At 33.9% G+C, this 14,357-nt stretch overlaps 1 protein-coding gene across 3 annotated transcripts in view; it reads left to right on the forward strand.

Annotated features, from left to right (window-relative positions):
- The window catches only part of SLC16A7 (solute carrier family 16 member 7), a 168,286-nt gene that overhangs the window by 98,557 nt on the left and 55,372 nt on the right, over positions 1–14,357 (forward strand). For 2 of the 3 annotated variants that reach the window (XM_025402355.1, XM_025402356.1), the window contains one exon: positions 6,325–6,571. In XM_025402355.1, coding sequence (XP_025258140.1) covers positions 6,355–6,571 — 217 coding nt within the window. In that variant the 5' untranslated portion in view covers positions 6,325–6,354. The remainder of the gene's footprint in view (positions 1–6,324; positions 6,572–14,357) is intronic. The other variant, XM_025402357.1, reaches the window with a different exon arrangement.

A 14,357-nucleotide genomic window follows, 5' to 3' on the forward strand; every position in this document is an offset into this window, starting at 1 on the left:
GCTCTTTATAGGCCAGAGGAGGATATTGTGTAAAAAAACACAGCTATTGCAAACTGTGATTCAAAAAGTGATTCAGAAGAATCATAATCCGATTGTGAAAATATTTAGCAATACTTAATGAGTTGGAAGTTGTTTTCTTTTAGTACATATTTATACATATAATTTTGATATAAAAAATTGCTGTCATTTTCAATTGGATAAAATGTATTATGTAAACATATATAACTGAAGCTATAGCAGAGTATATATAGCAGAATATATTCACCAGTATGTCTATAATAGTTTACTCTAGTGTTAGGATTGTGGGTGATTTATATTTTTTTATGTATTTTTTATTTTTTAAATTTTTAAATTACTAATTAGTATTTATATCATTGGCAAATGATAAATAGTTACTTATTTTAATCTTTAAGTGAAAATGTATTCTAAATTTGTAGGATAATTACTGAAGTAGAAATATGATGCATAAGTGTCCAAATTTTAGAAGGACAAGTTGGAAGCGTTCTTCCATTGGTGTAAGCATAACTAGTAAAATACAAGAACTGGTGTTTAAAGAACAGAATGGCTCTAACTACATGAAAAGATACACAAAAGTATTAGTGATCACAGAATGCAAATTAAAAGCACAATGAATTTTTTCATGTCTACTGCATTAGAAAAAATTTAAAAATTATGCATTGGTCAGGATATGTGGCAAGGAGAACTCTTATGCACTGCTTGTTTCAGTGTAAATTTCTACAATAAATCTTCTATAATTCCTATCCAGTATCTCTGCAGAATTGTTTACACAAATGCCCCAAGAGAGAAAAGTACAGGAATGTTCATAGGAGCATAATGACATCTAACTGGAGACAGTTCAAATCTTTATATATACTTAGGTATGGGTTACATATAGATATAGATACATACACATGTGTATTCAAAAATGACGTATGATCAATCCTTATTATGAGTGATTCCATATTTGTAAATTTGCATATCCACAGAAATTTGTGATTCACAGCACTTCTGCAATTATTTGCTGACATGCACAGAACAGCAAAAAAGTTGTTATGCAACACTTACATTCCCAGCTGAGGTCAAACAAGGCAAGACCCTGCCTTCTGGTTTAAGTTCTCATACTGTAAACCAGTATTCTTTTTATAGTCTAATACCATGTTTTTCACATTTTGTGCTTTTTGTTGGTGATCTTGCTGTTTAAAATATTCCCTAAGAGTAATGCTGAAGTGCTGTCTAGCATTCCTCCGCACGAGAAAACTATGAAGTGTCTTTTAGAAAAAATATTTGTGTTAGATAAGCTTCATCCAGACGTGAGTTACGGCACTATTCCCTGTAAGTTTAGTGTCAATGAATCAGCAATATGTATTAAGTAAGGTATCTTTAAACAGAAACACACGTAAAACAAGGTTTTGTATTGATTGGTTGATAAAAATGTGATCAGAGTCTCACAGAAACCTAACCTTGTTTTTCTACTATGTGCAGCGGTTCAGCATTTGGTGATTCAGTGTTCATGGTGACTTTATAGAGCACAGCTTCCATGAATAATGAGAATCAACTGTACTCTGTGACATGAGATTTATAAGTCTATGTACATCATGTCTAAATCTAAAATTATAATATTAAATTAAAAAACTGTTTCCAAGATTATATATGTCATATGCATATTATTACATGCATATAATGTATAAAATGTAATATATACTTGAAATATTAATAATTTATTAAATTATTGTTATTAATTATTAAGAATTAAATGTTGACTCTGATCTATATATATTTTAGGTAATACAAATTTTATGTATAATATATATTTAGTTTATGTATTATATATAAATTTAGGAACATATAACATATACATACACACACATACATATATGGTAAAAGTATAAATAACATTAACTTAGAAGCCATCATACAATTTGGGATAGTTGTTGCCGTTTGGTAGAGAAAGAGCGATGTGTTCAGAGAGAGACACACAGAGGTGATTTGATTAAAAATGGCTATTGCTATTTTTTGAAGATCCTAAAATTATTTAATATTTTTAGAGAAATTCTGGAGGATTTCACATTCAACCTGAACTATGATTTATTGAACACTGAACTATGTGCAGATCACAAATCTGAGGCAAGCATACACTATTTCATTTAATTCTCACACTACTCTTGTGAGGTAGGTACTCTTCATGCAATTTTTTTTGACACTCAAGATGAGATTGTCATGCAAATTTCACTTTAAGATTTGGCTTTTAAAAGTTATAGCTTCTACATTAAATGTAATAAAAGACATGGAATTTTGAAAGCCACATATATATTTTTTCTCTCTAAAAATGTAATTTTAAGATCTTCACTCATTGTCATTTTATATATAATTTTAATAAAAATTAGGATAATGATAGGTAAATTTGTCTAGTACATATTAGTGATGCCATTTACATGTAGTCTTCTGTCAATGCTCTTAATTACCTTATAAACTAAATATAGGTATTATCCTGTTTTTACAGATGATACCACAGACTCAGTTTTATTACTTTACTAAGCGTTACAGAGTAAATGATGGAGCCAGTATTTGTAGCATTTGAAGCTCTTATGCTTAATTTTCATGCCACAAGAGGAAACCATGTAAAGGAAAATAAGCTTAAATGTACAATTTCAAAATAAACTAGAATTTTAGAAAATAGAATTGTATATATGTGTGTGTGCATGTGTATATACATTCTCTTTTCTATTTTATTCTTTGTATAGGAGCAAACCAAGTAGAATGGTTTTAAACGGTCTATAAGTTCAAATTATTTTAATATAAGAGTGTTCCATTTCTTAAGGTGGAGCGTATTTAAATGCTGAGAAAATTCTAATTCATAGAATTTATACTAGTGTTGACACCTATTTATTGTGTGAGTCTACACACACCTCTTTACTTTCCTATGGGCATAGTTTCCTGTCTGTAAAATGGAAATCCCATATTTATAACATGATTTGAATATTAATGAATTATAATATTTGTATTGATATTATTATTTTAAAATATGGGTTTAAGATTACTTAGAAATGTTATTTATGATCTTTGAAGTGAGTAAAAAATAAATCATCCAGTTGTATTTCTGAATGTTTACTATAGCAGATGTGATAAAAACTACAATAGTTTAAACTCATGAATTAGTAATAAAAGATGGTTTAGTTTTCTTTATGCAAGCAGGAAAACTGCAGAGTGAGGACTTTAAGCCCCGTAACTGTTTTTACATGCTGATTATACAACAAAGAGTAGTTTACCACATAAATGTCCTTTGGTATTTCCTCAGTATTCTTCTATGGTTTCTTTTTTAAATTTTCAAGCAATAAAATAGGTACTTTAAAATATAGTAATAAAATTTAGTAATATATAGATTCAGATACTTTAGACAACTTTCAGAGATCATTTGCTATTTTCAACTGGTTTCACTAACACTTACAATATTTATTTCCTTTTCTTTTTTCCTTAAATATTATACATCTTCAAAGATACTATTTCCAATTCACATGTGATGTAAAGTCATCATGTTAGGTTAACTGAAGACCAAGGAGAAATAAACTTATCTCCCAATTAATAGATGAATTGATAGATAGAAGACAGGTAATTTTTATGTTTCTAAGAAAGCAAAAATGATTGCAAAAGCAAGCTGTACACATGCTGAAGACTACAAACCATCTCAAAATAATTATTGAGAGGTGTGGTATTTTGGGTTGATTTTAGCAATTTTAGCATTTGCACGACATTAACTTATAGAAGTGGCTTTGCCCCGATTACCGTGATTGACTAAGCTCTACATTATGTGCATTATTTCTTTGTGGTTAAAGCCTTTCATTTGACCTTGTCACTATAGTTTCCATGACATTTTTTGGTAGGCTTCTAACATACAAATGTATACCTATAAAATAAAATATTTCAAGTTATTTTATTCATTTTTTGAAAATTAAGATGCCTGTGACCATTTTGATCAATAAGAATACTATAGATATGCAGAGAAGCTGTAATAAAAATGCCAACAATTTTTTTGCTTGCTTTTTGTCCCCCTAAATTACATTACTCGGTAGTCTTATTTCTAATTCTATTTATATTATCTGTAAAGTCAGCAGTGATTAGTAAAATTGAGTCCCTTCCATTACTATTTTACTTGGGTAAGGCTTCTTAATATTTCTGAAATTTGTCACATTTTAAAAATACAAAAAAATACCGGAAAAGGCTTTTATTGAAACTAAATTGAACACTTACTGAAAATAAAAAGCATGTATTTAGCATAATAAGTACACAATATTTATTGAGTGAGATCCCCTTATCCATTTTTGTATACTTATAGATTACATTATAGATTACTTTGAGTATCATGCATTAATTCAATAAGATAAGTAATTTGAACTCTTGAGACTATTCCATCAAATTAATGCCACTGTATCTAAAGCCATATTTTATATCTGTATATTTAGTCAGGAATAACTTTAAATTTTACTTTATTGTATTTTCTTGGGAAAATCAGAAGGATTTACCTTTTTCATACCATTTAACAATTTTTAAAATTTTTTTCACCTGTAGTGTCTAATAGAATGGTAGGCACATTTATCAATTATACCTCTACTTCCTACAAAAGAGTAATTTGAGACTGCTTTTTAAAAAATAACCATATATCAAAACATCACATTGTACCCCATAAATATATAATAGATACAAGTAAATATATAAAAAACTAAATTTTTTGATGTATGAGTATATAAATAAGACATGTAAAATATATTTATAAAAAACATTTTTAAAAATGAGATTTTCTGTACAAATCATTGTGGCAATTAAAGCTTATTTAGCTATTTTATTTATTTATTTATTTATTTATTTATTTATTTATTTATTTTGAGACGGAGTCTCACTCTGTCCCCCTGGCTGGAGTGCAGTGGCCGGATCTCAGCTTACTGCAAGCTCCGCCTCCCGGGTTCAGGCCATTCTCCTGCCTCAGCCTCCCAAGTAGCTGGGACTACAGGCGCCCGCCACCTCGCCCGGCTAGTTTTTTTGTATTTTTTAGTAGAGATGGGGTTTCACTGTGTTAGCCAGGATGGTCTCGATCTCCTGACCTCGTGATCCACCCGTCTCGGCCTCCCAAAGTGCTGGGATTACAGGCTTGAGCCACCGCGCCCGGCCTAGCTATTTTATTTTAATTAAAAAACATTTTAGGGATAGGGCCTCTCTCTGTCACACAGGATGGAGTGCAGTGGCTCCATCAGAGCTCACTGCAGCCTTGAACTACTGGGTGAGTATAGTTAGTAATACTGTATAGTATACTGGTAATTTGCCAACAGAGTAGATTTCAGGTGTTCTGAGCACAAAAAAGAAAAGCGGTAACTCTATGAGGCGAGGGGTATGTTAATTAGGTTGACTGTAGTAATCATTTTTGCTATGAATATGTATAACAAAACGTTTTACACCTTAAATATATAATTTTTATTTTTAAAAAATAGTGGGGGCCGGAGGTGGTGGCTCATGCCTGTAATCCCAGCACTTTGGGAGGCTGAGGTGGGTGGATCATCTGAGGTCAGGAGTTTGAGACCAACTTGGCCAATGTGACGAAACCCCATCTCTACTAAAAATACAAAAATTAGCCAGGCATGGTGGCACCTGCCTGTAATTCCAGCTACTAGGGGGCTGGGGCACGAGGATCGCTTGAACCTGGGAGGTAGAGTTTGCAGTGAGCCAGTATCATGACACTGCACTCCAACCTGGGCCACAGAGTGAGACTCCATGCCCCCCCCCCCCCCCAAAAAAAAAGTGAGTTAGAGTTGTCTCGACAATCATCAAAAAGCTAGACAACAGAAAGCACTAAAAAAAAAAAAAAAAAAAAAAAAAAAAAGCCAACAGATCATGTCAAAAGGCTGTGCAACCATCACTTCATTCCTTGGCTTAGCCTTAAGCAGGAAGGAAAAATGAGACCAAAATTATCAATTATTGAGGTTAAAACAACTGATGATTGAAGTAGAATATGTATGAGATCTATCTTAGAGCTACGTCTGATGTATAATGTAAAATTGTACTTCAGTTCAGATCTAAATTCTTCACTTTGAGTAATTTTTGTTTCAATAATCACATTAAATTATTTAAATATTTAGCCCACAATAATCAAAGGTATATAACTTGCATTGATTTTTTTTGTACATTTTCTGGTAATTTTCTGAATAGAAGAGTGTGAAAAATATTCATGAAAAATCATATTGTAGTTGTAACTAGAAAGTACTATTTTAGTGACTATCAAGAGTGGTAAACAAAAGGGGAAATAAAATTTAAACTGTTATTTCATTTTTTTAAATATAGATTACTTGAATTTTCATTAGAGGAGCAGAAATGCCACCAATGCCAAGTACCCCACCTCTGCATCCACCTCCAGATGGAGGATGGGGCTGGGTTGTGGTTGGAGCAGCTTTTATCTCCATTGGATTTTCATATGCATTCCCTAAAGCCGTCACCGTATTCTTCAAAGAAATTCAGCAAATATTCCACACTACCTACAGTGAAATAGCATGGATATCATCCATTATGCTGGCTGTTATGTACGCAGGAGGTAAGCTTCTTGCAGTAAATAGAATCCTGAATTAAGAAAATAATTCCTCCGTGTCACAATGTTTTACATATAGTGTCTTGGTATATTAAAACCTGTTTTCATGTTATGGTCACTTAAAACCAATCCAAAGTATAATTAGAACTGAACTTTCAATGATTTTAGTGATTCAGCATCTTAAGCTATTTGCTTTGAATCGAGTCTTAATAGGGGATTTGTTTGAATAAGAATTGGTAAGCACAAAGCAAGATTTACTAAATTATGGAATTTCCAAGTGAAGCTACTTCATTTAGTTTGAAATAAAGTCCACATCATATTGCTGATGTCATTTTTCACTATTGCAACCTCTGGTAGAAATGCTTTCTTCTGAATGAGAAGAAAATTTAAGTTGCTGACAGTTTATAAGCCCAGAAAGTACATCACTTTAAGCTGCAAAAATGAAGTGTTAACATGTACATTCTAGACCCATTCAAATTTGTGTGACTGAAATGATTATTTATCTCTGTAAGACTCATTAAATATGACATCTTTTTAACTTAAATGGTTGCCTGAAAATTATCTTATTACCTTCTATGTTCAAATGAAGGTATGAGTCATGAAGGATAATGAATAGATCAAAGTACCATCCCACTTCTAAATGTTAAAAATTTGGAATTATTGGTGCCTTATTATGTCACCTATTTTCTTTAAATCAATCTCAGTAGCAGACCAGACTCTCTTGTAGAATTTTTTGAAAGTCATTACTTAAAATATGTCTTTTAGAGTTTTTATTTTTCAAGTGGATATTTGACTTTAAGGGATAGATATAGACTCAGACTATAGTCATTTAAAGAAATTATATCAATTATCTTCTGTGATTTCTTATTTTTCAAGTAAGGATAATATGGCTCTTAGTCATGGAGATAGGACATTAGTATAATATCCAGTATTTAGTAATATTTACTTTCACCCAAGGCCTAAGTACTCAATATGTGTGATATGACTTAATCCTCTTAATGATCCGTGAAATAAGTATTATCTTCTCTTTATTCCATAGCTGAGGAAATAGATAAAATAGCTCTCCCAAGTCAAACAGCTTGTTAGTGGCAAATAGAGACTGCAACTCCAAGCATTTGACACCTATGGTCTCTGACTTTTACATCTAGAAAGTGACATCTTTCGGCCGGGCGCGGTGGCTCAAGCCTGTAATCCCAGCACTTTGGGAGGCCGAGACGGGCGGATCACGAGGTCAGGAGATCGAGACCATCCTGGCTAACACAGTGAAACCCCGTCTCTACTAAAAAATACAAAAAACTGGCGAGGTGGCGGGCGCCTGTAGTCCCAGCTACTCGGGAGGCTGAGGCAGGAGAATGGTGTAAATCCGGGAGGCGGAGCTTGCAGTGAGCCGAGATCTGGCCACTGCACTCCAGCCTGGGCGACAGAGCGAGACTCCGCCTCAAAAAAAAAAAAAAAAAAGAAAGTGACATCTTTCTCTTTACATCTAGAGAGTGACAAAGCCAGATTTAGCCCAGGCCTTCTGTAAACCTGATTCATTTCTTTCCCTCTCAGCTCAGTGGCTTGTGTACCACCTCCACCAACATCATTTGTTCAGTGACATAATAATTATTCTTTAGGACATTATCTTTTTCTTGTACTATGAAGGTAAACAGTTGATCCTGAAATAATTCTCTGTGTGTGTGTGTGTGTGTGTGTGTGTGTTTATGTGTGTTGGTGCTGGAATGTGTTTTCTACTTTTTATGTATAGTGATTTTATATTAATACAGCATATGTTTCCCTTATCCATTTGGTTAGTTTAAACATGCATTTTTCTTCCAGTATCAAAAGGTATCCTTTAAATACTATTTGGGCATGTCAATGCAAAATTCTACTTCTAACACACATTCTGTGAATCTCCTTTGGGCAGTTGCTTTATAGATTATAAGAATGTTATTTCTTATGACCATAGAAACAGTAGGTATTGTAGAATAGATATTCCTGTATAGAGTAGCACATAATCATCTTGACTTAAACTCCAAAACGTGCTAATATTAAGATATGTAGGAGTTTTTTTTTTTATTTTTTTGCCTCTTAAATACAGTTGAAACAGTCTCTTCTACTGAATTAATGTAAGTCCATTGAATTTGAACTTCAGGTCTTATATAGTCATAATTCTTTATTGAGCAGATAGTTGACTAACTCATCAGTAGGACACAATTTTATACACCGTTTTAGTTAACCAAATCTTAATTTACATTGTCTATTAGTTTTCAGACCTCAGAGTCTCAATGGCTTAAAACAATATGGTTTATTTCTTGCTGAAGCAATGTTTCAACAGGTGGCTATTCCATCACCCAAGGCTTTGTATGTTGTTCCCTAAATCTGCTCCATCTGCTGGACAAATAGTAAAGGCAGACAGCACAGAAGATCATGTGGACTATTTTAGGGGGTAGGCCTGGAAGGAATATACATTATTTCTGTACATATTCCATTGATTAGAACACTTATATACTGCCCTACCCAGAGTCAGGGACCATGGATGCTGGGAAATGCAGCCTTCCTAAAGGAAGAAACAGAACTACAAAACATCCAGCCAGTCCTAGATAGAGCTTGGTTTCTCAACATTCTCCATTGAACAAAATATGCGTGTGTTTATAGACTTGCCTATGACAGCCCTTCACCCTCTGGTTGGATCTAAAAGGAACATTAGAATGTACAGTGGCATAATTAACTTTCTCCAACTACTAAATCTCAATATGAAATTATGAAAAATAAATATATTTACTACAAATAAATGTTTTCATTTTATTCATACTTACTTTTCTATTTTACTATGTATGGTATAAATTTTTAAAAGCACAAAAGAATTCTTTTGAAATTCAGGAAGAAAATGGTAGTTTGTTAAAATAGTTATAAATTTGGAAAAAGCTGCCTTAAAATTTTTAGGGTGATAGGGATTTTATATATGCTTGTTTTGTGAAACCAATGCTAGATACATACAAATTCTTAGTATTTAGTAATTGATGATGGCAATATCTAGGTTAGATCCAAGTAAATACCTGGAATATTGTCTAACGTCCTCCATTATCAGGGCTAAAACATGTAAATGTTTCATCTCTGGCCATAGAGAAAAGTCAGGAATTGAAGAAATTCTGCTCACCTTTGGTCCTTCTTTAAAACTGTAAACACAATTCTATGCCCATTGTCTAGTGGATGAAAATGCTTTTACCTGCCATGTCCACTGTTGAATATAGATCTTATACATTTACATAATTTGTTGGAAATAACATCTACATCTTATCCTGATAATTAGTTTCTAATCTTTTAACCAAAAATAATTGGCATACTTAAAATTATAATCTAATGTGGAAACAATTTTCTTAATGTGGATGCGATAATTTTTTTTTCAGAAACGTAACTATTTAGAACAAAAAGTCTGATATAGTCAGTTAATCTAAGACACAGGTATTAGTCCTGTTACTCACATTACAGTCTTTCTTCAAGTGTGGTCTACAAAATGCTTTGCTTCTGAGTCATGAGTCTTGTTAAAAATGAAGTCCTGGGCCTTATCCCAAATCCCCTTTTGTCAGGATTTCTGTTAATAGAATTCAGAAACTTACATTTTAACAAGCATCTCTGAAAACAACTTCACTTTATACACAACACAGGGGGTCACTGTTGTAGAAGAAAATCAATATTTGATTTTAAAATACTTAAATTTTCATATAATATATGAAATATATTTACAGGAGTCTTTTAGGTTGATGATTATAAAATAAATTTAAAGAGCATAAGGTGAAAAGACATAGTTTAATATGAAGTATAATGAGTCTCTCTAGCAAGTAGCTGAAATATTCTGTTCAATGCAATGCTAATTGCGTTAGCCTAGAGAACACCTAAGATCTGACACATTCATTAGGGCTTAGCACTCAACCTATTAATCACTACTGTGGGGTCACTGAGTAAGACAGAGCGTGTTCAGAGGCCTGGCCTGTGATGTCAGGACTGGAGTCTCTTGTAGTAATTAGTTGGCATCTGGGCTTTGGTAGCAAGGTATTATCTTCCCTTCTGATGTCTGAATTAAAAATGAAACTAATGAAAGGTTTGCAGGAAGGATGGAAAAGAATGCAAATTATATTTATACCTTACTTCATCCTTAGAATAATGGCATTAAAATACAGCAACCCATCTGGATGTCCATATGTTCTGCTGGAGGTCTAGCAAATTTTAGCTAATAGGTCAAACAGTATGGTCACCCCATTAATAAAGCACTAAGTAGAGGTAGAAAACAGAATTTAAACTTTCTACACTGTTTAGAAGGACATAGGGTTTTATTTTGTGAATAGCGATTACATAGGATTGTCTTTAGTACAATATTTGTTTTTGTATTCTATTGAATGATAATCTATACATGGTTACCTATACAGTTACTGACTACAGATTTTGGACTGCCAGTTTCTATGAGTACTTTATGTGACTTTTCTGATAAAAATCCATTCTGACTTGGAAGAATCAGCCATTCTGGAGAGAAGAATTGGCTTTGTCTCCATGGTAACTTATTTTTCTGTTTTATGTGAATAGTGAAGGCCAATTGTGTGAAAGTAAGGGTAATAGTTTTGTGATGTACTACTTTACACAGGGATTGAACATTAGAACACTGAGCTTATTTTACTGGAGGCCAAGAAGGAAAAGGCTTTAACATAGCAGGTTGGTGGTCATAACATCAAATATGTATTTTTCTATTCTCTTAAAATTTTAAATAAGCTGCATTGTGCCCTAATATTTTGCAGAATGAGGGAGGCTATTAAAATAATTCATACTGTGCAATGTCTTAGCAACAATAAAAAAAGAAAGTCATTCCATTCCTGTGTTTGAGATAGCTAGGGCTTTCATCTTAGATTTATAAAAAGCACAAAGTACGAGGTACACTTTGACAGCCCTGTGCAAGTAGGTTGTGGACTTTTTATATCTATGCCATATTAGGCTCTTTTTTTCATCCGTAGGTATAAATATCACTAAACCTTTCTAGGAAATATGGCACAGTGTGGCAGAAACTATTATGCTCACCATGTATCCATGCACTCCTCTATATTTCCCAGCTTTCCTCCCCTTAGGCTGAGGCCAAGTGGCTATTTCTGACCAATTAAATATAAGTGGAAGGACATATGTCCCTCTGGACACCTCCTGGCAAGGTGATTTGATCTGGCATGCATCTTCCCTTTCTCTACAGTTATATAGACTATACTGATCATTACAAACATGAGGGCTTGATTTATTGTGTAACCACAATGTAAGTTATATACATTATTACGTGGGATGAGAATGCACTATGAGATATCCTTAGTCAATTTAGCTTATATTATATCATGAAATGTACAAGTGCTACTTGGTCATATCTCTGTTAGAGAAGACATATCCTTTGGTATCTCAAATGAAAAAGTTGTGAGTGGATATTATCATTGCCAGTTTCCATGGGATAAAAGTGAGAGGCAAGGACTTCAAAACACAAAGTGGGAATGGAATCATGGCCCTGGAGCTTTCTGTGATGAAATCTGTGTGTTTTTTCCAAAACAGGGATGAAAGGGGACAGAGGTCAACGACAGATTGGAAGTGTGCTTAGAGCCTTTGAAATTATTCCAGGACATACTTTCCCTACAGAGAGCGGATAATCTAGTACAAATAATATCAGAGAGTTACTAAATGTTATTTTCAACAGAAATTTTAAGAACCTTTGTTGAAATCTTTTCTGACTGATACACGTGCCTTAGACAGTGAACCCTTCACTTACTGATATATAAAAAGAACCTGTTTATTAATTTATGACCTGATGAGAATAAGACTACCTTTCCTGATTTTTGGCTTCAAAAAATTCAAAAATATGTTATTATATCGTTACTCACTTTATGCAGACGTGTTTTTGTTGCAAATGACAGAAACCTGATACAGATACCATAAAGCCTAAAGAGAAATGTTCATGTATACAAATCATGTATACAGAGGAGAAGCACAGACACCAATGTCGTCCAGCTCAACTAGCACCAGTAATTCTATTTGTCCAGCGTGTTGCACTCTCTCTTTTCTCTTCTGCTTCTTCCAGAGGGCAGCTTTGTTTATTTATATTGATATTCTTCCCCTGGCACCAGGAAGATGTTTACCAACATTTCAGCCTCGTATTTCAGCTCAAATTTGACACTAGGAAGACTGCCACTATTCCCTAAGTTATACTTTGACAAATTCTAAGGAAGATTGCTAGGACATGGCCTACTTTGCATTTGCCCTGCAGGCAGTGGGTGTATGAGGGACTAACATTGGACCCTGAGCAGAACTATGCATCTGAGATAGGAAAGGAGCAGTTCCGTAACGGAAGGGCACTACTGTTCCTAGAGGAAGGAAGGATTCTGAAGAGACAAAGTATTAACAATAAGCACTTACTACTTTAGTCTTTTTAAAGAGATTAATATGTTATGTTTCAAGAGTAAAAATGTGTTAGGTTTTACTAGTCACTCACGGGGAACTTTGCATGTAGATACTTTATAACTAGCTAGCAAGCTGCATAGATAGGTTACATGTCGAAATGCGTATATTGTATTTGGAAACTATTGCCTAATGAGATATAATGGTTAGTAGCCACCCAGAGGACTCAACTGTAATTTTTAAAAATTTGAAACAGGGTCACTCTGTTGCCCAAGCTGAGTGTAGTGGTGTGATCATGGCTCATTGCAGCCTTGACTTCCTGGGCTCAAGCAATTCTCCTGCCTCGGCCTTCTGAATATTCTGGGACTAGAGAGGTTACCACCATGCCCAGCTAATTTCTGATTTTTTGTAAAGACGAGGTTTCACTATGTTGCCCAAGCTAGTCTCAAACACCTGGACTCAAGCCATGCTCCCACCTTGGCTTCCAAAAGGGCTGGACTTACAGGCGTGAGCCACCACACCCACCCAGCCCTAATTGCATCTTATATGAGTTGGTGCCTAGAGTGGAACATAGATATGGAAAATCCCAGGATCTCAAAATGGATTATTAGTGATGTAATTGTGCAATGAGAAACAGAAGAGCATTGTAATTGAGAGTGAGCTCCAAAGTATTAATAACAGGTATGAAATTGAGACTTTGCTACTGGGTCATTCAGCCTATTTGCCATTTTACCTCGGACACTCAGTTTCCTTATCTATAAAAAGCACACTAGAATATATACATTTGTGTGTGCATATGTGAGTGTGTATGTATTGTGTACACTCTCCTGCTCAGAGTCATTATTAATAATAAACACCAAATATGATACTTAGGAAATTGTAGTTTTTGATTCATTGCAGTTTGTTGCTACTTTTTTTTTCTTTTTCTTTTTCTTTTTTTTTTTTATTCTCCATTATTCAGTGAAACTGCAGATAAGGAACAAAGAAGATAGTAAGTCTGACTCGAGTAATCTGTGCCAATAACATTTGAAAACAACTGGGAATGCAAGAAATAAATAGGTCAATAATCATTTCTAGAAGAAATCTATGCCCTTTACTCATATTTTCTGTGGCATTTCCCTTGTGCCTCCTATGATTTGGATAGTGGACAAGACATTGGTCATTCTTTTTGGGCCATCCTATATTGAAAAATCCTTCCTATGTTTAGGGGATTCCCAACATCATCATTTTCTACCTCCCCAAGGGAAAAGACAGATATATACTTTCTCAGAGTTTATTACACTTAGGGCACAGGCATGTGACCCAGGCTCCGTCAACCCAGTGTAGAAAGGCCAGTTTTCATTCAGAAACTACTGATGTGAAGAAGCAGATTCCTCAAGAAAAACATTCAGATGAGGTG

This window comes from Theropithecus gelada, chromosome 11, assembly GCF_003255815.1.
Source record: "Theropithecus gelada isolate Dixy chromosome 11, Tgel_1.0, whole genome shotgun sequence".
NCBI classification, from domain to species: domain Eukaryota; kingdom Metazoa; phylum Chordata; class Mammalia; order Primates; family Cercopithecidae; genus Theropithecus; species Theropithecus gelada.